This window comes from Centrocercus urophasianus, unplaced genomic scaffold (assembly GCF_019232065.1).
Source record: "Centrocercus urophasianus isolate 14NV4802_14NV808 unplaced genomic scaffold, USGS_Curo_1.0 seq_15, whole genome shotgun sequence".
NCBI classification, from domain to species: Eukaryota; Metazoa; Chordata; class Aves; order Galliformes; family Phasianidae; genus Centrocercus; species Centrocercus urophasianus.
Window position 1 is genome coordinate 5,177,972 of NW_024884697.1, and position 22,963 is coordinate 5,200,934.

The 22,963-nt window shown below is 41.7% G+C and overlaps 2 protein-coding genes across 2 annotated transcripts in view; one reads left to right on the top strand and one right to left on the bottom strand.

The window, feature by feature from the left end:
- Positions 1-169: 169 nt before the first annotated feature.
- On the bottom strand, positions 170-13,422 carry NUDT5 (nudix hydrolase 5). Its single transcript, XM_042815575.1, has 10 exons — positions 13,351-13,422; positions 7,225-7,333; positions 4,924-4,991; positions 3,753-3,805; positions 2,959-3,066; positions 2,340-2,435; positions 1,900-2,001; positions 1,513-1,521; positions 755-808; positions 170-504 (listed from the first exon to the last, which is right to left on the bottom strand). The coding sequence occupies exons 2-10, from the start codon at positions 7,285-7,287 to the stop codon at positions 395-397; spliced, it is 663 nt and encodes a 220-aa protein (XP_042671509.1). The 5' UTR covers positions 7,288-7,333; positions 13,351-13,422; the 3' UTR covers positions 170-394.
- Positions 13,423-13,445: 23 nt separating this feature from the next.
- CDC123 (cell division cycle 123) overlaps positions 13,446-22,963 on the top strand; it is a 35,122-nt gene continuing 25,604 nt past the window's right edge. Inside the window, exons 1-6 of the mRNA XM_042815574.1 lie at positions 13,446-13,614; positions 15,113-15,184; positions 17,197-17,251; positions 18,465-18,497; positions 21,473-21,568; positions 22,273-22,379. Coding sequence (XP_042671508.1) covers positions 13,541-13,614; positions 15,113-15,184; positions 17,197-17,251; positions 18,465-18,497; positions 21,473-21,568; positions 22,273-22,379 — 437 coding nt within the window. The 5' untranslated portion in view covers positions 13,446-13,540. The remainder of the gene's footprint in view (positions 13,615-15,112; positions 15,185-17,196; positions 17,252-18,464; positions 18,498-21,472; positions 21,569-22,272; positions 22,380-22,963) is intronic.

The window sequence follows — 22,963 nt, forward strand, 5'->3', positions numbered from 1 at the left end:
GTGAATTCATTTTCTCTTACCACTTAACTTGGCACAAATGCATAATGTGGTCTTCCTGTTTTCTCTCTCATTTTGAGCAGGTGTTGCTACCACACCAAATACAGTTGCTTAAGCATCTTTCTTATACTGAAATATCAGCGGAGTGATCAATAATCAGAAATGAGGCATCTTGAAAATTAAGCAGCATTTTTATTTTGATTATTCTGTCAAAGCTAGATAGACTAAACAGTTAGAAGAAATGCTTTCCGTCAGTTCATTCCAGGTAGAAATATCAGAATCATTCCTAGAAGTATTTTTTTTACTCTACAAGTAAGGAACCTTTATTACAAGAAGAGTTACACTTCTAAGCCATCTGGACTGGAGGATTCTCAGCTATATTTATTACTGTGAAGTTTTAGAACTTCATGAAAGGAACTTGGAGCGGTTTCTCTGTTGCACGCTTCAGGGCCAGTGCATAAGTATAAACCCTGGCATCCACTGCAATATGCTCTTCTGCTACTAGTTCTGAGGGGCAAGGGAAGAGAAAAAGAAAGTATGAGATGCAGTTACAACTTTCCACAAACTCCTACGTCCATTACTAAAGTGGTGAATGGGATTATTCATGCGAACACCTCAGGCTCCCAGTAATTCTGTCGTAGGGTCAAGTCTCCTGCAGCTTTTTGTTTAAGATATAGACTTGTGAAGAGCTATGAGAAGAGATGCTAATGGTTACTTGAAGCTCAAATTAGTGCATTTAATGTCAGAAAGCTCTTACCATCGATTCTCTGCAGTAAGTCATTCTTTGGAAGTGAAATAACTTCCACAAATTCTAGGAGAGAAGAAAACGTTAAACACCTCTAAAGCAGTGAACAGTAGAGGATGTCTATCTTAGTGTCCTACTTCTTACAACCTACAGGAGGAAAAAAAACTAGCTTAATGCTCATCACTGTCTAAAAGCTGTGGACCTCTATGTATCATTAAAAAGCTCAGTGTCAGAGGGAAGGCAGTGACTGGGATCATTAACAGATTTGGCAGAAATAAACAGGGAAAAAAACTGGCAGCTGTGGAAGGTGAGAACCTTTCTAAAAGGAGACTTTCTCCTGAGAATGGGAAGTCTGTCAAACTGGAATCCTGTCTGGCTGAACTGGCACAGGAAGGGATTTTAGATGCATTTGAAGACCACAGCAGCAGAGTTTCTAAAGAAAAAGGGTTTGCTGCGGGTGAATATGTTTGCTTACACCTGCCTAGCCTGTATGAATTAGTTGCCTTTCAAGGCTTGAGTTACAGCTGTTGAGGATTCAGTTTGTATTTCTTGAGATAATGGTGCCTCTGTTGTAATATTTGAATACAACTGAAGTGATAATAGTCACAGGAATTTTCACATCTAGGCCATAGACAGTTTTGTGCATGCTTGATTTGGGTCAAGAGATTAACCAAGCCCAAAAAACCCACAGTTTTAACTGACATTTTCTAAGTAAAACATACAAACACACTTGACCTTCCTGTTACCAGGAGCACAGCTGTGTGACATACCTCCATCATCTGTAAAAAAAAAAACAAACAACACAAGGGTTTTGAAATACATTTACAGCTCAGAAGCATTCTGTTACCTGACTGAATGACACCATAGTTACTTCCAGGGTCAAGCCACAACTAAGGAAAATCTTTTGGCACTCGCTAAAGTTTAGCATCTAGATTTCTTGCTGTGGATAAGCTGATACTTTACATTTAACATCTAGGCATCCCCTGTGAATTTAGCAAATAAACATGGGTCTGCTTCTCTGTGCTGCAGGGTATGATTTGAAGACTTTACGGAGTCTAAATCATCAAGGATGGAAGAGAAGGATATGGTGGTAGGTAGTTCCATTAAACACCTTCTGTTCTGGTCTAAGAGTTTCCATCTAAATGTACAGAACTCACCAAGCTTTTGCTTAGGTCTTGTATTCAGGGCATCGTCTCCATTGATGGTAACGCTCACGATGTGCGTTGTGCTGTTTGACACACCTGGATCCAAGCAGAGTGCTGCAAACAAGCAGACATTTGTTTTCCAAAAGCAGAGGCCAGGCATCTCACCATTTTACAAAATAACTTCCATCCGAATCACAAGTGTTATGTAAAGGATCGTTGTTAACAGCAACAATTTTCCCTGTGAAGGTCAACCTTTAGTCCTGTACGTTTGCAGGAGCTCAGCAACTGATTCATCAAGTACCAAAGCCTCATTCGTACAGCCATGGGATACAACTCTCTGTTCATTTCTGTAGAATTTTCTGAGGAGTTTTTTTTTTTTTTTCCTTTGGTTGAGTGTTTTGTATCATCCATCAGAGAGCTTTGGGATGGAATGAAAAAAGAAAAGCACAGACCTGGAGTACATTCAATAACTTCCCCTTTGTAGCCCGTTTCTTCCTCCAGCTCTCGCAATGCAGCACTTTCTGCAGTCTCATTTTCCTCAATGAGGCCTGTGAGATAATAATAACACAAGAACAATTTAACAGTTAGCACTTACCCACAGTATCCACTATTCTGAGATCAAATCCAGCTTACAAATGAGGTGAAACGTCCCCATTACCCTACTTTTACATAGGAAGAAACTGAGGCTTTAGGAAGGATTCAAATTCCTGGACTCATCATTGCTGCTGCTCATGTCTTCATTGACTGTCTACAGTATTGTGCTATCTTCCCATAAGATGGCATTAGTATTCTCATGAGGGAAAGAAGTTGAGTGCTATGGCTCTTACAGATAAGAGGAGAGGAGGAAGATGCCATATTCTCTTACCAAACTTGTGCACAATGCCTCCAATCTCCTAAAATGAACTGCATTCCCTCTGTGTGCTTCGCTATTAAATAGTGCTGAAGAGCACACTGAGCTACAGATCACCATCCTGAATTCTGGCTAGACCACTTAATAAGGACTGAAACTCCCAGCACATCTAAACACAGTTAACTGTCAGTGTTGTGTGACTAAATGTTTCCATCACTTACCTGCAGGAAATTCCAAGCAGTAGCCATTAATTGGAGGCCTGAACTGTTTCACTAGGACGATGCAGTCATAGTGGAGAGTTCTCTGTAGCACAGCTATCACTGCCACACCTAGGAGCAGTGACAGATGTAAGCATGTACTATTTGAGTACAACAAAGCAAGCATTTAATGCTAGATCCAGGAGTGAACCTAAGGACACTAGCACTAGCATCAGGCTGGCAAACATTTAGATCACTGCTCTGTTATCCTGAATTATGAATTTAAGCTCTATACCATGCACAATGAAAGATAAAATGGGTTCCTCACAATATCTCAGCCAACTAGAGGGAAGTGTGCTAAGCAAGACTTATCCTTTGCCCCCCAATAGCTTGAGAGGCACTGTCTCACCTGCAGACACTGTCTGGAAACCACTGGATGGAACCCCTTCCTACACTCCTTCCATGTCTGACTTATGTCCATCTTTTGCCTGAAGAGTGCTGTATGCTGAGCCCCTACAGCAAATCCAATTCATGAGTCTGTGAGCTGATGTGCACCAGGGCATCCATCACATCTTTGCAGTTCTCATCAGGTGAATATAGTGATCTTGGGAAAACACTCCTAGCAGCAAGATTCTGATTGCTGAGCTCTTCAGTCAGTATTTCAGGAGAGCACACTTGCTCACTGCTATGGCTTATCCTGCAAGCCCTGCTGAGCTGTCTTTTTATTCACAAACTGGCTCTCAGGATGCACTGTGAGTTTATCAGAACAGTCACAAGAAAAGATGCTAACAAAGAAACAAACGTCACCACAGTCTTACCATCAGCTGAAACACTCTTTTGCCTGCCAACACGCTTCACAGTTTCCCAAGTTCTGTTCAGTATAGAGAAAACAAGTTGATAGATTAAAAATATCCACGTTTTGTAAGTTGTCTTCTATCCTTGCAGTTGTGATCAGAAAGCAAAACATGCCATTGTTCAGTGAGGCCCAGCAGGAAAGCAGCTGGCTGTAGGTAACCCCTGTCCTGTTTGGCCATGGAAGATGTCTGTGATAGAATTTTGTTTCGCATACACAAGTGAGAGAGAAAATGGATACCTGGTGATTGCTTAGGCTCACTAAACATAATGGAAAGACACAAATGACTGCCACAGAACAAATCATATAAAAGTGATCCTGGAAAAGTGCAAGATGGAGCAATTCATGTATTTAACATGCCAGATTTTGTTAGTTTTGAAAAAAGGCCACGATCATTCTTTTATCTTGCTTTTATACAGTTTATAATGTAACTCTGAACTCACAGCTCACTTACTCGAACAAGAGAAGCATACAGGAAAGAAAGACAAGCTTTTCTCTCAAAATAATCAATGGAATGAGTAAACTCCAAAAAGCCATCAGCTATAAAAATCCTTTCACAAAAGCTCCAGTCTTTGCCATTTCTTAAAAGGATACTTTGCTGATAAATAGGGAGGCACTGGAGAAAGCAATCAAGATAGAATGTAATACATTAAGGGGTGGTAAAATAAAGCTTGTCATGTCTAGATAAATATGGCATAACTAAAGCATACAAAAGAACTGGGCAAGCTTGATAACATACAGGAAAACAGTAACTTTTCAGTAGTATGCAAGGTCCTGTACCATCAGCAGTGAAAATGAAGCCCTTAATGAGATCCCAGAAAAGCCAAAGGACGGATTCTCTGTCTATTTGCACTGATAGAACTTGCTTCTGTACAGCATCTGTATAAGGAACTGGAAATGCAAGGTAAATGAAGGTCTAACGAGCCCTGAAAGATTCAGGAGCCAAATATGATCCCACATGCTAGCATGCCTGCTAGAGAAGGACTTTCTTCTCTGATCAGGATGAACTATAAAGGAACTGCACAATAAATAGATTGCCACGTGTTGGGGAATAGGTTTGTAGGGTTCATATTCTGGCCGGCCCACAGAACTGGGAACATTACAGGCATCTGAAGAGGATCCACAAAGACAATTACCTGGTTTTACCAAAGGCATCAGTGTAAGTTGTTTCCTCAAGCTTCAACCATTTTCTTTCTACGATTACCTAAAAATAAAGTATTCTTTTTAAAATAAATTGTGAGATTTATCTCAAAGATACTTGGGTTTAGAGAGAGAGAAAACACAACTTTATTATAATTCTTTTGGAAATAAAATCTCAGCATCAGAACATATGCAAGAACACTTAACAACTTCCTGTAACTGCCGGGAAAAAGCATTTATGCCAAGTTCTTGAATTGGAATAGAAAATAAGCCTAGTAACTTCCTTTAACTTTTATAACCACATTTCAGTGAGTTCTTATTGTGTAACTAGAAACATTGCTCATAGCAATGCAGGATGTGTTAGCAAGGGGAAGAGAAGTTCTGGAAAACAAAACAGAAAAAAAAAAAACCCAACAAAAAACCCCACAACATTAAATTGTAGCAAAGGATTGAGACCCAAAGGCTGTTCATGTGATAGGCACGTTTCCACCCTCTAGTGCAGGACAAAGAGCAGACGGGACACGTGCAGCCATGTGGATCATGAACCTAAATTGAGAGACAGGTTCATCAACCAAAAGAACACCTAGAAGTGAAATGCAGTACGTGATGCAGCTCTTATCTGAAAGACAGAGATGAAAATCGTTTCCTGTGGGCTGTCCATATCCTTCAGTTGAACAAACAATAAAGCCAAATATTTTGTAATACTGAATTTTATTTTATAATTTATTTTGTTAAACACTGCAGAAAACAAAAAGAACTACTGGTCATGGCCTCATGTTCCTGAAGCACTCAGCAGAACTGGCAAATCAGTGCTCCATCACCAAGTTACTATTTGCTAAGGAGAAAGGGGAAAATAGCTGAAATCAGATTCTGGAGTCTGACAGGAGAAAGAAAGAACTGGCTGTAAGAAATCAGACACAGCCAAGCTCCATAAAGACAACTGAAGGAAAAAATGTAGATTTTATGTGTACAAAGCAGTATTGAAGCATTGTGTTTTTAATCAGCTACTCTTTAAGCACAGCTTTTTGTCCTTTGCTGTCATGGAGAAATAATTAAAAAGTACTACAGGACACGCAGCATAAATGTTTACTTGGTAAGTGTGCTACAGTCCCCTAAAGTCAGGTAAACCCTTCCTGCTCACTGTCTTCAGGGTGAGAAACCTGAAAGCTGACAGGTGTCTCTAGAAGAAAAATGGTTTTATTGTCACCCATACTGTTGGGTGCACAGATAAAACCTTTTAGAAGCTGGCCTACAAGCGTAACTCTTGCTTTGCAAAATTCTTTATCTGGGGCCTAATGGCACTTTCCAGGGTGTTCTGTGAGCTACACTCAGTTTTAAAATAAGCTACATTTGTTGCTTCACCTATTACTTTGATAGGCAAAGAATGTCATCTTTTGCTCACAGACTGTGGCTTCCCAGAAGCAGGTGGAAGATCAGCAGCTGCTTTCATGCAAGAAGATACCCTGACATCAAACCATTTAGATGCTGAAGACGTACAGAAACACTTCAAGTACAAGAGTGACTGGCAAATGCACAGTAAACATTCTCCTCAAGAAAGCCCAGAAAATTACTTGAAAAGATAAATCATTTTGAATATGTAAGACCTCATAACAAACTTCTGAATGACTCTGAAGAATGAAATATTATGAAGGAAAGGAGGTATGATTAAAAAAAAAAAAAGCATAAAATTATTATGTGACCTGGAACAAAGCATGTTGCAAGGTCCAACAAAAACTGGTAATGAAAGGTGAAAATGCTCCTAATAAGAACACAGAAATTCCTCTGAATTCCTTTCTGAGGACCAAATATTTTCTGATTCTGTGAAGGTAAGGTGCAAGTACCACATTTTCAGAATATCTTACTATGTCCTTATCAGCATCCTTAGAAAAGCAATCATCTCAATTCAAATCCTCCCAGAAAGTGTGAAAGAAGGAATAGTTGTAAATTTTAAGGCAACTCTCTGTGGCTCATCTTAGAGGAACAGATAACAAGGCTCATTTTCACAATCCACCCATTTCTACAGTCTAGCAGAGGTATCCGCATTATTTCTTGACATTGACAACAGCCTGAACAGACAATACAAGAAACAACTGTAAAATCAGAAAAAAAAAAAAAAAAACAGAAGCTTACAAATACCTGAACGCTCTTCGACCTTCAGAAAGAAGTACTTCCTCTGAACAGATTGTACAAACCTTTAACAACTATCACATTTCTTATTCTGCACTCACAAATACTTTGATCAGTCTCGAATAACTGTTATTTAGCAATACAATGTGTCAAAACCAAACATGTTGTACCTCTTCTTTAAGGACGGATTGCTTAGCAGTTTTTGGAACTTGTGTGGATGTCTCAGCTGCCATTTTCAGGAATGTCAGGCTTTTCCCCTCCTGTGCAAAGTCCAGTCTACTATAAAACAAAGTCAATATTTGCTTTCAGAGTAAAGTTAAAAGGTTCATTTCTGCATTCTAAATTAACAAATGAAACTTGTTAGAGAAAGTCAGCAACATGTGACAGCATGTGCAGTTCACATTTTCAGCTCCACCTGACTGATTCAAAGGAAATTTGGATCAAAGCCCTGACTTACATGGTTGGTAACAGTCCTATCAACTACAGAGTAGCTGTACTGGCTGAAGATACCTGCCTTAACTGTTCAAAGTTCAGACACACAGAGCAGGTCCATTTTAGCTGAGTTGGTTCATTCTGCTCAGAGATGTGCTCTGTCAATCATAGAATCATAACAATGGTTTGAGTTGGAAGAGACCTTAAAGACTGCCCAGTTCCAACCCCTCTGCCATGGGCTGAGTGCCTCCCACCAGCTCAGGATGCCCAGAGCCCCATCCAACCTGCCTTGAGCATCTCCAGGGTTGGGGCATCCACAGCAACCCCCTCCCTCTCCCTGCTGGCCACTCCTCTATTGATGCAGCCCAGGATACAGTTCGCCTTGTGGGCTGTAAGAGCACACAGCTGGCTCAGTCCAGCTTTTCATCCACCAGAACCCCAAGTCCTTCTCTGCAGGGCTGCTCTCAATGAGCTCTTCTCCCTATCTGAACTGCTCCAACTGAAGTACAACACTCTGCTTGTGGCCTTGAACCTCATCGGGTTCTTGTGGGTCACTTTTCAAATTTGCCCAGGTCCCTCAGGATGGCATCCCTTCCTTCTATTTTGTGAACCACCCCACTCAGCTTGGTGTCATCAGCAACTTTTCTGAGAATACATTCAATCCCACTATCTATATAATTGACAAGGATGTTTAAGAGCACCAGTCCCAAAATATACCTGTGCTGGACACCACTCATCACCGACCTCCACCTGGACACAGAGCCATTGACCACGACCCTCTGGCTACAACAATCCAACCAATTCTTTACCCACTGTATTAACCACCAAGCAAACCCATCTCTCTCCATCACCGAGATAAGGGTGTTATGTAGGACCTTATCAAAGTCCTAGCACAAGTTCAGACAAATGACATCAGTTGCTCTTACTTTGTCCACTGATGCTATCACTCCATCTTAGAAGGCCACCAGATCACCTCCTCATCTTGCATGAGCCTTAACATAACTTCCAGAAGGATCTGCTCTGTGATCTTCCTATGCACAGAGTGAGGCTCACTGGCCTGAATTTTCCTTTCTCCCTTTCTTAAAAAAATTGGACTGTTGTTTCCCTTTTTCCAGTCACTGGGGACTTTACCTGAGTGTCACGACTTTTTGAATAGGATGGAGAGTGGCTCGGCAGCCATATCAGCCAGTTATTTCAGGACATTGAGCTGTATGTCATCCCACATTCAGTCTCATCTGGTGATCCTGAACTTGCTCTTCTCTTGCAGTGGGAGGGATTTTGCTCCCCTGACCTCACCTGTGAGTTCAGAGACATGAAAGACATGGAAAGCCTGACTACCAATGAAAACTGAGGCAAAGAACCATTGACAACCTCAGCCTTCTTGCCCATTTTTGTCAGCACCCCTTTCTCATTTAGCAGAGGGAGTACACTCTCCCGGACCTTTCTCTTCTGACTAGTGTACCTACAGAATCCCTTCTTGTTACTTACTGTATCCCTACCAGGCTCAGTTCCATCTGTGCCTTGGCTTTCCTGATCTCATCTCTGCATGTCTGGATGGCATCTCTGTACTCTTCCCAGGCCACACATCTCTGCTTCCACTGCCTGTGTATTTCCTCTTTATTCCTCAGTTTAACCAGCAGGTCCCTGTTCAGCCATGCTGGCCTGCTGCCTCTCCTGCTTTATTTTATGTATGGGGGATAGAGAGCTCCTGTGCTCTGGCTTTCTCAGGCCTGATAAATTCCACTTGATATCACAAATGTGGGCCCTTGACAGGTCGCAAACCTCTCTAAAGAGGTTGTCCAAGTGGCAATTGGGTGCCTCAGTGCCTCTCAGTGAGGATCCTTTGTTACTAATGACCTTTGCCTTTTTTGGTGGCACTGGTTCTAGTAATAGGTGCTTGGCTGGATCAACTTCATTTGGTTGTCCTTTCCTGGGTCTTGACTGTTACCGGCACCCTCTGCTTTTTTTCAGTCCCAGAGCCTTCCATCTGTTCTGTTCCAAGCAGAAATGAGTCCAGTCTCCCTCATCTTGCTTGTTATTGCAGTCTATCTTCTCATAGACGGAAGCTGGATTTGCTTCTTTCCCTTCCATGAACTTAAGACAGGGCTGTCAGTCTGCCCGTGTCACTGCACGGTCAATCTCCCTCAGATTCCTGGATACTATGCTGCTTGGTGATTTCCTCTCACAACCTGGCCACCTGCTCAAAAGAAAGCTAGGCACACTTGCACCCATGTCACAGCAACCCCACAGCCAAAAGTCTGGATGGCTCCTTTGTTCATTGGGAGGTGTTGGGGTGCATGCATTTGCCAAGAAGGTTGTGGCCTGCAAGTCTGGGTTTCTGTTCATCTGTAAGACATTGATAAGCATGAATCTACACCTTTCTCACATATAAGATTAGTATTTAATTCTTTAAAGTAGTGTGGAGTAGATAGTACAAAATATTTCTCTTCATCAGCAGGATTAAAATGAATGTATATAAATCCATTTCCTCACCAAGTACACAGGGGAAGCTCTTCTTTAAGACTGTTGGATGCAGTCCATCAGGGTGGCCATTAAGCTTTCAAATTGCGTTTAGGTATCACACAGCTTGTAAAGGAACCCTGACTAATTAAATCAAATTCTGTCATTTCAAAAACATTGCATAAACCTTTCTTTAACAAGCAAAGCTTAAAACTATGTAGCTTTCCTGTTCTACTACTACTACGAAAATCTGTTCTATAACCTCACTTTCTTACAATGTCTGTCTTGTATTAGTTCACAGTTAGCTGTTTTGTTCTTAAGCCACAATGTATCAAGCCCTCCTCACCTAAGAGATGTGGCTGGACAATAACCATATTATCTTGCTGTAACTCTAACACACAGTATCAAGATTTCCACCGAACACATGCAAAATAAGCCCAGCAAACGGGCTCTAAGAGTTCCCTGGTCTACACGAAACAGCCAGCTAGGCCCTATGTGATGCCCTAAGTATCCAGTTTCAACAGTATAAAAAAAAAATCACATCCCTAAATACAAAAAAATAGATCTCCAGTGTTTGGAAAGAATTACTGCTTTTTTGATTGACAATATGTACCAGTCAAAAAGAGTACAGTGAACCATATCACTATTCCTTTAGCAGACTGAATAAGTCTTCCTCTTTTAGTCTCCTCTCAAAGGAAATCCCGTTCCATTCTTCATCATAGTACTTCTACACTGACTTGCCAGCATCAGTGTATCACTCTCTCAAACATAGATGGCCACAGTTGTATCCAAAATCTCCCACCCTCCCCATGCAGCATTATTAGTGCTTAGTATAACTGCATGAATACCTACTATATCAATTACAAGTACATCCAAGGACCTTATCTCATGCCAGAAGCTCTTTTCAACACAGCTTGTTCTTCTCTGCAGTGGACAAATTCAGGACTAACTTGTGACTAAAATTACAAGAAGTTGTTGAAGACAGCTTCGCTTATATGAAATAGCACCAAAATCTAAAATAGGCAAAAATGAGACTCATCTGTACCAGATTACGTGGTGTTGATCTCTTCCACTAGTGGGTGCAATAACTCCACATATGAGTGACGTTTTAAAGAGATCTAACAAAAACATATATATGTATTTTCAAATCCAACTGAATATAGAATTGAGAGTTGAAATATCTCTCTGTTAAGTCTAAGGCTGTAATTCTGCTATCTCACATAAGCCAAGTGTGCCCTGGAAAAAGTGGCAGCACAGTTCTTTCATAAACATTTGTTGCAAGTGAAAATTGTATCTAAATCTGCAATGTAAATCCCTGCCTGAGGTTTCAGAACAGCTGTTGTCTCACAGCCCACAAACAGGAAGGTTCTCATAAAACTACCATTGCAGCATTTCAGTTAAAAATGCAGCTGACACAGCAGGCAGGATCCTGATTACTTGACTTATGATCTGCGAATTTCAATATTTAACAGTTATCAGTAAAACTTTAAGAATACATTAGAATGTCCACATTTACCAACCTCTTAGCATGAATCGATAGTATTTGAACTAAAAATTAGAGAAGAAAAGCTTGGCTTGCTTCTACCTTCTCTGATGACTTTGATAGTTAGTATTCCTGTATTATTCCAAACTATGCTACTTGTTCCACTCACACCATGTGGGGCTCAAATTCAGACCTGCAAGAGTCATACTGTTATGAAATGTATAACTTCACGCTCATTACTTGTTCCCTTACTGGGCGAGTGCCTTCCAAGCATCATCTTTTTGACATCAGTTTCTAAATTACCCTTCACAAACATTAAGATCTAAAACCAGCTGTGGTTTGTGAATCAGCTCACAGAGTAGCCAAGCTACTGGGGCCTATCCAATTCCCAGCAGATGGATTGATTCACAGAATCACAGAATGGCCAGGGTTGGATATAGAGCAATTGATGACCTGTATGGTAACTGCTGAATCATGGCCTGAACCTCTGACTGATCACCTGAGGTGAGCAATGAGTCAGCTCTAGGAGCACAGGTGAAGGCAGTTCACCTGTGCTGCTGGAAGGAGTGGAGCCTGGCTCCACCTCTCCTAGACCCATGTAAGAGCTGACTACCAGTAGGGAAGGATCTCTTTCTGGACATTCATCCTTTGGACTTTTACAGTAAGCTCCAGACAAGGGTAAGCACTCTTATCTATTCTTTCTTTGGTGTAATAATCTGCTTAGCCAAATTCTCTTATGTTTGGTAATTATAACACCTGTATATTCATTGATTATACAATGACCACCTTCTGTCTGCAGCCTTTTAAGCAATTTTTTTTATCTGTTGGGTGGTCCACCCATCAAATCCACATCTCTCCAATTTGGAGATAAGGATGCTGTGGGGGACCATGTCAAAGGCCTTGCTCAAGTCCAGGTAAATGATATCAGTCACCTTTTACTTGTCCATTAATGCCTTCACTCCATAGAAGGCCACCAGACTAGTCAAGCATTACCTTCCCCCTGGTGAAGCTGTGCTGGCTGTCTCAGTCACACACTCATTCCTCGTGTGATCAAGCATGTCTTCCAGGAAGATCTGTTCTATAATCTTCCCAGGCAAGAGGTGAAACTCACTGACCTGTAGTTCCCTGGGTCCTCCTTGGTTCCTTTCTTGTAAATGGGAGTGATGTGACTCTTCCTCCAGTCATCTGGGACCTCACCTGACTGCCTCGACACTTCAGATATGATGGAGAGCAGCTCAGCAACCACCTCAGCCAGCTCCCTCAGAACCCTGGGATGCACGCCATCCAGCCCCATAGACTCGTACACGTTCAGTCTCACAAGGTGGTCTTGGACCTGCTTCCCCCCCTTTACAGCAGGGGGGATTTACCGCTCCAGTCCTACCTAGAGGTTTTACGGATGTAGGAAGATTACCTTTCCTAAATCTCTTTTCAACCAGCCCGCAGCAGGACTTGGATCCAGGTGATCCAACACCATCCTGCAGCTCCCTTCCAACCCACACCATGATGCGCTGGTTACGAGCAACGAATCCAGCAGCACGCGAGGTACAAACCACTAATGTGACCACAGTGCCTTTCACACACTGATTTGTTACCAAGCTGCAGCTGTATTACAGCAAAACCTTTCTAGTAACAGAATCAACTGGTGAGAAGCTGACAGGAGAAAGACAAGCAGCAGGAGAAACGCTTCATTTCTGCTCTTGTATTGAGCCGTGTGGGTGACTGCTAAACACCACTCAGGACTAAATAAAGCAGAGATAATTAACCAGCCCTACAGATTAAAAATATAAATGTAGAGAAAAAGGCAGGTTTGTACAAGCAGAATTGGGTTAGTGGAATCTTAGGAGAGCTGAGGACAGCCTCAGATTTAAGAAAAGCAATGAGAAGGAGCAAGCTGGCCTTAGCGTGAGGGCACGGGGCTTACAGCCAGCGTCTTCCTCACAACTGCACGGCGAGGCGGAGGCGGCGGCGGCGAGCAAGGCGGGGCGGGGCGGGGTGGGCGTGTGCGCAGCCGGCAGAGCTCCGGGCGGCTCCGGGAACGGCTGAAGAGGTTCCGGGGAAAGCAGGAGTTTCCGGAACGGCGGGGAAAAGAGCGGCTCGGGCTGCGGGAGAGGATGAAGAAGGAGCAGGTGGCACGCTGCCAGTTCTCCGTGTGGTACCCGCTGTTCCGCGCCGTCACCATCCGCAGGTGAGGGGCTGGGAGCGGGGCGGTGCTGGCGGTCAGGAAGGAAGGAAGGACTCAAGGAAAGCCTGGGCGGATCTTAAGGCAGCGACTCTGTGATCAAAATGTTTAATCGTTTCATGAATTTTCATGCTTGCCGACGTCAGTGTTTGGGCAGCTCAGTCAAGGTCAGGTTGGGCTCTGGCGGCCTGATCTGCTGCCTTTTTAGTGGGTGGCAAAGAGGCGCGCTGCAGCCAGCTGAACGTTGGGGTCCCTCCCAACTCGGTCTGTGATTTCGTTTAGTGAGAGCCGTGCGTGTTTACACCGCCAGAGACGGGCTGCCATCCGGAGAGCTGGGCGGGCTGCAGCGCCGGGCCCAGCTGAGCCGCGTGAGGTTGAACAGAGCAAAGCGCGAGGTCTCGTGCCTGGGTTGTGGCAGCACCCTGGCAGTAAGAGAAGGGGGATGTAAGGATGGAGCACAGCTCTGCTGATAAGGGCTTGGGGTAATGGTGGATGGGAAGCTGGATGTGAGCCAGCAGCGTGCCCTCACAGCCCAGAAAGCCGACTGTATCCTGGGCTGCATCAAAAGAAGCCAGCAGGGCGAGGGAGGTGATCCTGACCTACTGCCCTGTGCTCGTGAGGCCTCATTTGGAGTGCTGCATCCAGATGGGGAGTCCTCAGTACAGGGGAGATGTGACCTGCTGGAGGGGAGGGCTACAAAGAGGCTACAAAGATGATCCAAGCGATAAAACGCCTCTCCTATGAGGAAAGGCTGAGAGAGCTGGGGCTGTTTAATCTGGAGAAGAAAAGGCTGTGAGGTGACCGGAGAGTGGCCTTCCAGGATCTAAAGGGGGGCTGTAAGAAAGAAGGGGACAGGATCTTTAGCAGGGTCTGTGGTGACAGAACAAGGGGAAATGGTTTCAAGCTTAAAGAGGGGAGATTTAAGTTGGATACAAGGAAAAAGTCTTTCCCATTGAGGGTGGCAAGGCACTGGAACAGGTTGCCCAGAGATGTGGTGAATGCCCGATCCCTGGAGACTTTCAAGGTTAGGCTCTGGGTGGGGCTCTGGGCAACCTGATCTAGCTGTAGGTGTTCCTGTGCATTGCAGGATAGTTGGACTAGATAGCCTTGGGGAATCCATTCTGATTAAAAGGATTCTATAATATTTGGAACACTATGTTGATATAGACAAATTTAGATTTGCATCTCTGACGGAAGAACTTTATTTTGAACAACATGTTGTCCCCCTGCACTGTCCACACATCCTTTATTTGTATTTCCTAGCATTTGGTAAAGTTAGAGTGGTTTTGTTCATTTTATAAAAAAAAATTCTGCCTTTCTCCCATACTTTCCTTTAGGGAGAAAGGGAGAAAGTGAGGGGAAGCAATAGAAATTTGTATTTTCATAGTGTTAGAGAAGAAAGCGTACTACTATGGTATGTTCCATTAAAAAATAATTATTTAACTGTTTTAGTAAGTGATGTTATTAATAAATTATTAAAGTAATTCTGTTTTTCTTTTCCTAGTGTCATACTTCCCCTACCAGAGAATGTGAAAGAATATTTGCTGGATGATGGAACACTTGTGGTTTCTGGAAGGTAAAGAGTGTTTACTGTCCACCATGCAAGTATTAGTGCTGTTTTATTGTAACAATGGTATTTGTGTTCACTTATTGTAACTTACATAATTAATTTTGTAAATTTGACCCATCTCACTGCAGTAAACCTTGTACTGTGTGAACGTGTGTGTACAAACTAGTGCTATTAGTAAAATTTACTTGCTAATGCTTAATGCAGATCCCAAAATCCATACGATGTGTGTGATTCCAGACTAGGTAGGGGCAGTTCTTTTTATTTGTCCTTCCAGAGTCTAACAGTTCTCAGGTGTCAGTGCCCATCCTGAAGGTGTTTGGTTGCTTTGGTACAGTTGGTTGCAGCTCAGTGCCTTGAACAGTGCTGCAGCATTCCCATGCCTGCAGCCTCATATAGGGATGGAGTGTCCTTATATGAGTTGAATTCTCAATAATGTAAATCAAATATGAAATCTTACTAATTACTGATGTGATATAATCATTTGCTTGCCTATAATCAGTGCATATGATGAGGCTGAATGTACTGCCTGTATACCAATGCTAACATTCTGAATGAAGAGTGAGAGTGGTGTCTATGAAAAACAACTTATATGAACCCAGGCTTTATTCTTTGTTTTTGGCTTAGAATCTTACCATATAACTCCCTTATAAAATGATTATTGCATGCATGCATCTTGCTGGTAACCAGACTCAGAGGAGTTTGTCTTCCACAGAGCAACCAATTAGACTGTGAATATAAGGGAGCTAGGTCTAATTTCTCAGGAGCCAATTCACACAAAATTGAAGCTGTTTAAATGCCTTGTAAAGGTGAAAAGTGGGAATTATCTCTAAAACCATTTTGGATAAGAAGCAACGTTGCTGCCTTCTGCAGAACATTGTAATTTATTTAATAACAGCCATTTAATTTGTAATCAGACTTCAGAAAAGCTGAAACAGATGCTCTGAGTTCACAGCTGTGCTGTATGAACAGGTTTGGTATCTCAGTGGAATAATGGACATCTGTATAATTGACTTCAGTTATATTGAATAATTCCAATTTAAAATTCCCTCCTAAAACCTCATTTTTTCTCTTGAGTTGAACATTCTTAGCTGGAAGTGCTAAAAGTCAATGTGATCTTCTTACAGTCAATGCTGTCATGAATTTTAAACCTCAGTGAGCCTCTCATCTGAGCTCTAGATTTCAAAAAGTGAATGGACAGTTTGATCCCTGTGAAAGTGCATTAAAGAATGTACTGCAGAAATGTGGCTTGTTGAAGAACTGAATTTTTGCTAGCAGCACTTAGCTGCAGAGATTTGAACTTAACCTGATTGCTATGCTAACTTGTCTTCTTGTTCTTCTTCTGCCTTAAAGACCACTCAGTCATATTGGCTAAAAAAAAGCTTCAGAAGTCACTTCAAATTTCAAGGGAGTATTTGCACTCAAGTGCTTTCTCCCAGAGCTGCTAATGTGTACAGCAGCACATCTCATCTGTGTAGAAAAAGGAACTTTCGAGGAGGAAGCTAATGACTGCGTAACCACTTCAAGTAGGATCTTCTGTGAGCAAAGTGTGAGGGTGTTTTGTTTTCAGAACCAACAGTCTATGGGTCAGCATTTGAAACTTGAATTTTCAGGTCTTTTTTTTGCTTGAAAAGGAGTGTGAAGGCAAAGCATAATTTAAGCTGATCTTTTAAAAAAACAAGTTAGTGGTACTGCGTGAGTACAGAAAAGATCAAAAAGAATGATTAACAGGGTGTGGAAAAGCTTGGGTTATGGTGTGTTCAGAGCAGAAAGTGGTTTCTTCATTAGAAAGAATCCCAGTGTTTTGGACAGGGTGCAAGTCCAATGTTGGGGTGTTTTGTCTTCAGTTTTTCTGTACTGGCTTGCTCTGGTTTTCTTTGTTGAGATTTTGAGGCTTAATCCTCTTAGGAAAGCATTCTGAGATCAGCAGTTGGTAGTTGCTGTGGAATTATAATACATGTGGTCAATTCAAAGTCCAGTGCTCATTTGGTTTTTTTTTCTCTGCTCATTTTTTGGCTCAGAGAAGATCCACCAACTCAAACCCCAGAGGGGAGTGATGATGCAGAAGAAATACAGGTCAGTAATACCTCAACTTTGTTTTTCCTTTAGAGACTTGATGTTAACATGTAACTGGTTTTGCATGCTTTACAAGTGAGGACGGTACTTCACCAAAATGGTTATCACATGTTATTTGCCTTAGAAGAAGTTTACAAACATAATTATTTGTACTGTGACATCAAGAAAAGTTTGAAGTGTTTCTGTGCTCTCTCGCACACTTTCTTGTTAATTACATTTCTAATAATGACCAGGGAATGCTGTGAGATAATGGAAGTGGAAAATATTGCTGTTTTATGCCATGAAAGATTAGAAGGAATGTATTTAGAGGAGTTACGTCAAGAAATAATGAAAGTCCTTAAGGCTGTAATAACTCAGAGAGGTATTGCAGAATTAAAAAATGCTGGAAAGTGTTATGAAAGCAAGGTGACAGGAATTACAAAAGGGGTGAGAAAGAGGAAGGTAAGCGAGGACTAATGGATTGTGGGTTTAATCATAGGATCATAGAATCACTCAGGTTGGGAAAGACCTTAAAGATCACTGAGTCCAACCACAACCTGACCATACTACCCTAACTAACAACCCACTGCTACATCGTGTCCCTGAGCACCACATCCAAATGGTTTTTAAGCACATCCAGGGATGGTCTCTCAACCACCTCCCTGCAGAGCCCATTCCAGTGCTGAACAACCCTTTCTGAAAAGATTTTCCTGATATCCAACCTAAACTTATCCTGGTGCAACTTAAGGCCTCATCCTGTCACCTGTCAGCAGGGAGAAGAGGCCAACCCTGCTCTTGCTGTGAGCACCTTTCAGATGAAGAGAGCAGTAAGGTCTCCCCTCAGCCTCTTTTTCCCCAGACTCAACAGCCTCACTTCCTTCAGTCTCTCCTCATAGGGTATATTCTCCAAGACCTTCACAAGCCTTAATGATAGAAGTGTGGGAGGCAAAAGTTGAGGTAGGAAAGGCTCTACAGAGTTCTGCAGTCTTGTATATGAATTGCAATCGTCTTATATGGGTATTGTCTCTTATTTGTACTTCACAACAGTACTTCTATTGAATGTACATAATTTTTCCTGTCTTAATTTGTAACTGTAATAATTGGAGACGTATTTTTCTGCAGAATAATCAGGGCAGTGATTTTTACATGTTGTAGGAAGCTGTGTAGATTCTGATGTTCTCGTAAGCGATGTCACGGGAAGCCATTGACCTTGGGTTTGTTCTTCTCTTAACAGTGGTCAGATGATGAGAATACTGCAACACTTAAGGTAAGGTCCTCTAAAATCCCAGCTTGTGGGTCTGCAAGCAATATTCTTTCTGAGCCTTGTGATAGAAACCTGTGGCCAGTGACTGATATCTGCTGCAGTTAACGTTTTTCTGATCGTTCTCACTAGATGGCAGTGTAGGTGTTTGCAACCTTAAAAACGTTCTGCTGGCTTTATTTTATTTAATTAAAAATAAAGTGCTTCTTTTCTTCATTCCCAACGATCACATGCTTTTTAGAATATAGGAAATGAACTGAAGGATTAGTCTAAATATAGCTGCCTTTTATTTTCACTGCTTTGATTGTCTTCCAATTACTTAATTGAACTGAATGCAGAAGAAATGAAGTCCCTGCAGCTCAGTTTTCACAGAACTTCTCTTGTACCTTTGCCATTATTTCCTCCTAAGTACCTTGCTTTCTATTGCCTTGTTTTCCCCTTTTTCTTGTTTTAATGCTCTCTTTGTGCTCTGCCCAGCTTAGAATCAGGATCACAGAATCATTAAGGTTGGAACCTTATACAACACAGTATGAAAATACATCCTAAGATGTATTATATCCACTGGAAGGGTACAGGGCAAGTGATTTCAGTTTAGTCAGGTAAGGAACTGTGTATTGTGTGTGGATTTCAGCTCTACAACTCCAGTTTTACTGGGACTGGCTGGGATGTAGTTTGTTGTCTTCAGAGCTGCCCATATGGTGCTGTGTTTTGGATTTGTCTGAAACAGTATTTATAACACAAACATTTTGAGTGTTGAGCAGTCCTTGTGTAGTATCAAGACTTTCTCTTTTCTGACTGTGTCCTCATTTTTCTCTCCAATATCAACCCAATTGTTGGGAAGCATAGAGAAAGGGGCAGAGCCAGGACAGCTGACCTAAACTGCCCTAAGGGATATTCCATACCATAGAATATCTTATTTAGCAGCAAAACAGGTAGAGGAAGAAGAGAACTTCAAGCTTACAGGATGGCTTTTGTTCAGAGACTGGCTGTGCTTTGTCTTTCATCAACCTTGCAACTTTGAAAATGTTTGATTATGGGTGTGGGTTGTGCCCATGGTTATTTCCAACAGCAATGCACCAAAAAAATCTGAAGTAGAAATTCACAATGTGCCGCGTACCTTCTTGTAAATCTGGGAGGAGGTAATCAGTCTGAAGGCACCTTGATGAATATGCTTTCTCTGTGTGCAAACTAAGGGCTGTTCTGGGGATAAAGAGTGAATGGGAGTAGTCTCCTGTGCTTCCAGGTAATGCATGTTACCACTCTGGCAGTGATAATGAGGAAACAGCCTATCTAGAAAGCACAAAGCTGGGAGCTGTGCCTAGGGTTACTGCAGAACACAGGAATGGATCAGGCAGCAGTGTGGAAGCTGAATAGGGAGATAATAGGAACAGTGATGTATAAAGAAAAGCAGGGGAGGCTGGAGTGTGTTCTGCAGCCTAGGGCACTCTGTTTTCCTAATGGCAGTGGAAATGTGAAGTCATGGCCTGAAACAGCGACTGAGCAACAGGTGGGAAGGCAGGGTAACCCAGGGAGGGAAAGGTAACCCAGGGGAGCTCAGGTGCAAGCAATGCACTTGAGTGACTGGAAGGGGTGGAGCCAGGATCTACCTCTTCCCAGACCTCATTAAAGGGATGGCAATGGAGGTGGGGCCATCTCTTGCTGGAGATCCCTGCCTACCTGAGGCCTTCCAAAGGTAAGCAGCTCTTTTCCTTCATTTCTGTACCTGTGGCTGCTACATTTGGGTTTGTTCTCATTTGCTGTAACCAAAGGCTGCTACCCTTCTATTATCATCGCATTACACTAATGGTAAATCCTGGATTATGATTGGTTTCCCATCTGCTTTTATTGTCAGGGAGCTGTAAGAATGTGACTGTGTAAGAATGTGTATGAATTGTGACTATAATTATGTCTGTTTGGTGCCCCACCTGAGTCACGAGGTAGAAGTTCTTTCCCTTGCCCCTTCTATATCCTGAAGAAGAATTAGAACAAAGGATGTCAAATGTCAAACATCCAGAATTTGGTCAGTGTTAGAATTTAACTTATTTATGCTGCCTTAGAGCTCTTCTTTTGTGTAATGTTTTTTTCACTTGTATTAATCAAATGGGATGATAGCAATGTCTTCTCAGTGAGTTTTTATATGTACTGGCATTACATACGTGGTATGGCTCCTGGCTTCCATCAGAACAAGAGGAGGTCAGAATGCACTGCATGAAGAGTTTTACTTCTTACTGAAATGCTTTTTTCTTTTTTCTTCCTTAGAATTGACTGAAGCTCTAAAAATGGAGTAGAAGAAGTGCTTATTCCAGTTTTTCAAGTGTGGTTTCCCACAGAGACTGGATAATGTACTGAGGAAAGATAGGGATGTATGAAGCTCAGTTTAGGTTGCTGTACTTCTTACTTTTTTAGATTTATTTAAAGCGTGTGTACTCTGTGAGGGGCTGCAGGATGGATGTATAAGACTGTATAAAGTTTTTATAGTCACTTGTATGGCTGTGAAGGCTTTGTTGTTTTAGAGCTCAGGGGGCTTTAGCCTAGGAGTTGCCTTTGGGTTACATTTGCACATGTAGGTAGGAATAGCTTGGCTTTAGACCTGTACATCTTTAAAATGTCTGAAACACATCCGAATACTTTCCTATTATTTTAAAGGTCAGCAGTCAGGGTTTTTTTTTATTGTTTGAGATTAAGAGTGGGGTTTATGGCTTCTTGGCTGTTTTTCTCCTATCTTATGCTTACAGTTGTTGCAATATCCTTTGCAAGTCAAAATTTTCAGTTCCAGCATGTAGCCTCACAGTGTGTCCTGATTCTGATGCAAGTTGGCTTGTATTACTAAGCTACTTTAAAGATTTTATTTGAAATGTTTTTTAGAAACACTCTATAAAACCAAAAGTTAAGTGAGCTATCACTCAAGTTCTGTGTTAACTATTTATATAAGACATTTACTATTATTTTTTTTTTTTGTCTTGCTCTTGTTCCTTCTTCAGGCACCAGAGTTCCCAGAGTTTACAGCTAAAGTTGAAGAAGCCATCAGTTCCTTAGGTGGCAGTGTTTTTCCTAAGCTAAACTGGAGTGCTCCAAGGGTAAGAATGCTGACTCCAAAAACTAGTAGCAGATGCTATCGCACAGAATGTTTTGGTTTATCTTAATGCATTGGAAAATAGAGCAGACTAGTGAGCTTGATAAGGAAGGGAAAGATAAATGACATCAGTTAAGTTTGATAGAGCGAATTGTTGTGGTGAATTAGAGCTCAGCGGTGTGGTGTTTGGTGAGCCTGGTGCAAGGTAGCACTGTCTGTCTTACATAACATCTAGTTGTCTTTGCTCCAGGTAGCAGTGTGGTGCCATGCTCTCCTCGTTCAGGATATCAGCTGAGAACCTTACATGGGATAAAAAGAAAAATAATCATTTCTCCTCTTTTAAAAAGGCAGTAAATTTCCCTCTAGCTGTTTTTAGGTGCTCTAACTACACCTTAACAGTGGATGCCCTAAGTGATTTTGTATTATATTCTCAAGGGAGATTAGTGTTCAAGCATTCTGGGAAAGTGCTTGGAAGTGAGGCATGTACTTCATTTTTGAATAGATTTGGTCTACTTTCAGCAGACTATTCATAAGAGACGTAACTATTCTGTGTTAACAGCTGATGAAGCTTTCCTCAAAATCCAAAAATCATTTTCTGTATGTGTGTCAACTGTTGCATAATGTTTAGTTCTGATAGATCAATAGCTTGCATTACTCTCTGCTAGAAAAGCTGCGTTTTTGGATAATCTTTTTTTTCTTCCTGTGTAGGATGCTTACTGGATTGCAATGAATAGCTCTCTGAAATGTAAAGCTCTAAGTGACATTTTCCTCCTCTTCAAAAGTTCAGACTTCATTACTCGTGACCTCACTCAGCCGTAAGTAGATTTCTAGCCTTATCTAGTTTAAAAAACAAAACCCTAACCCACAGAGGGTAGTTTGTCAGTACCTTGGTGTTCTTTACTGAAGGGTAACAATCTGTGTTTGAGAAAAAGTTTCATGTTGTTGTATAAAATTTGTCCATTGAGTAAATCTCAAGTGCAGTAAGTAGTTGTTCTTTGAAACGTTCTCCCATCCTCCTCTTTTTCTCCCTGCACCACACAAAAATAAATACCAGGGCCAGTTTACTGCAGAGAATTGTGAGGCAAATTATCGTCAGTGTTACTTACCATAAGTGAGTAATTTCTTGTAAACTGGAGTTTACCTAATTTCAGTGAACAGGAGAGAAGTAGGCTCCATTTTCTTCTTATACTTAATTGGCTTAATTTTGATATGTGAGTGAAAAAAATAAACCAGGAAGACATACAGAAGTACAGCATGTAAAATCACACCATTAGTGATTAGGCCTTAGTTTTTTTATTGAGCTGCTTTCTCAAGCAAGTGGTGTTTTAATGTTTTGGGGTGATTTTCTTGGTTTTTTTACTTTGTAGAGGCTTATCAAGCATAGTAGTCTTGTCTTATG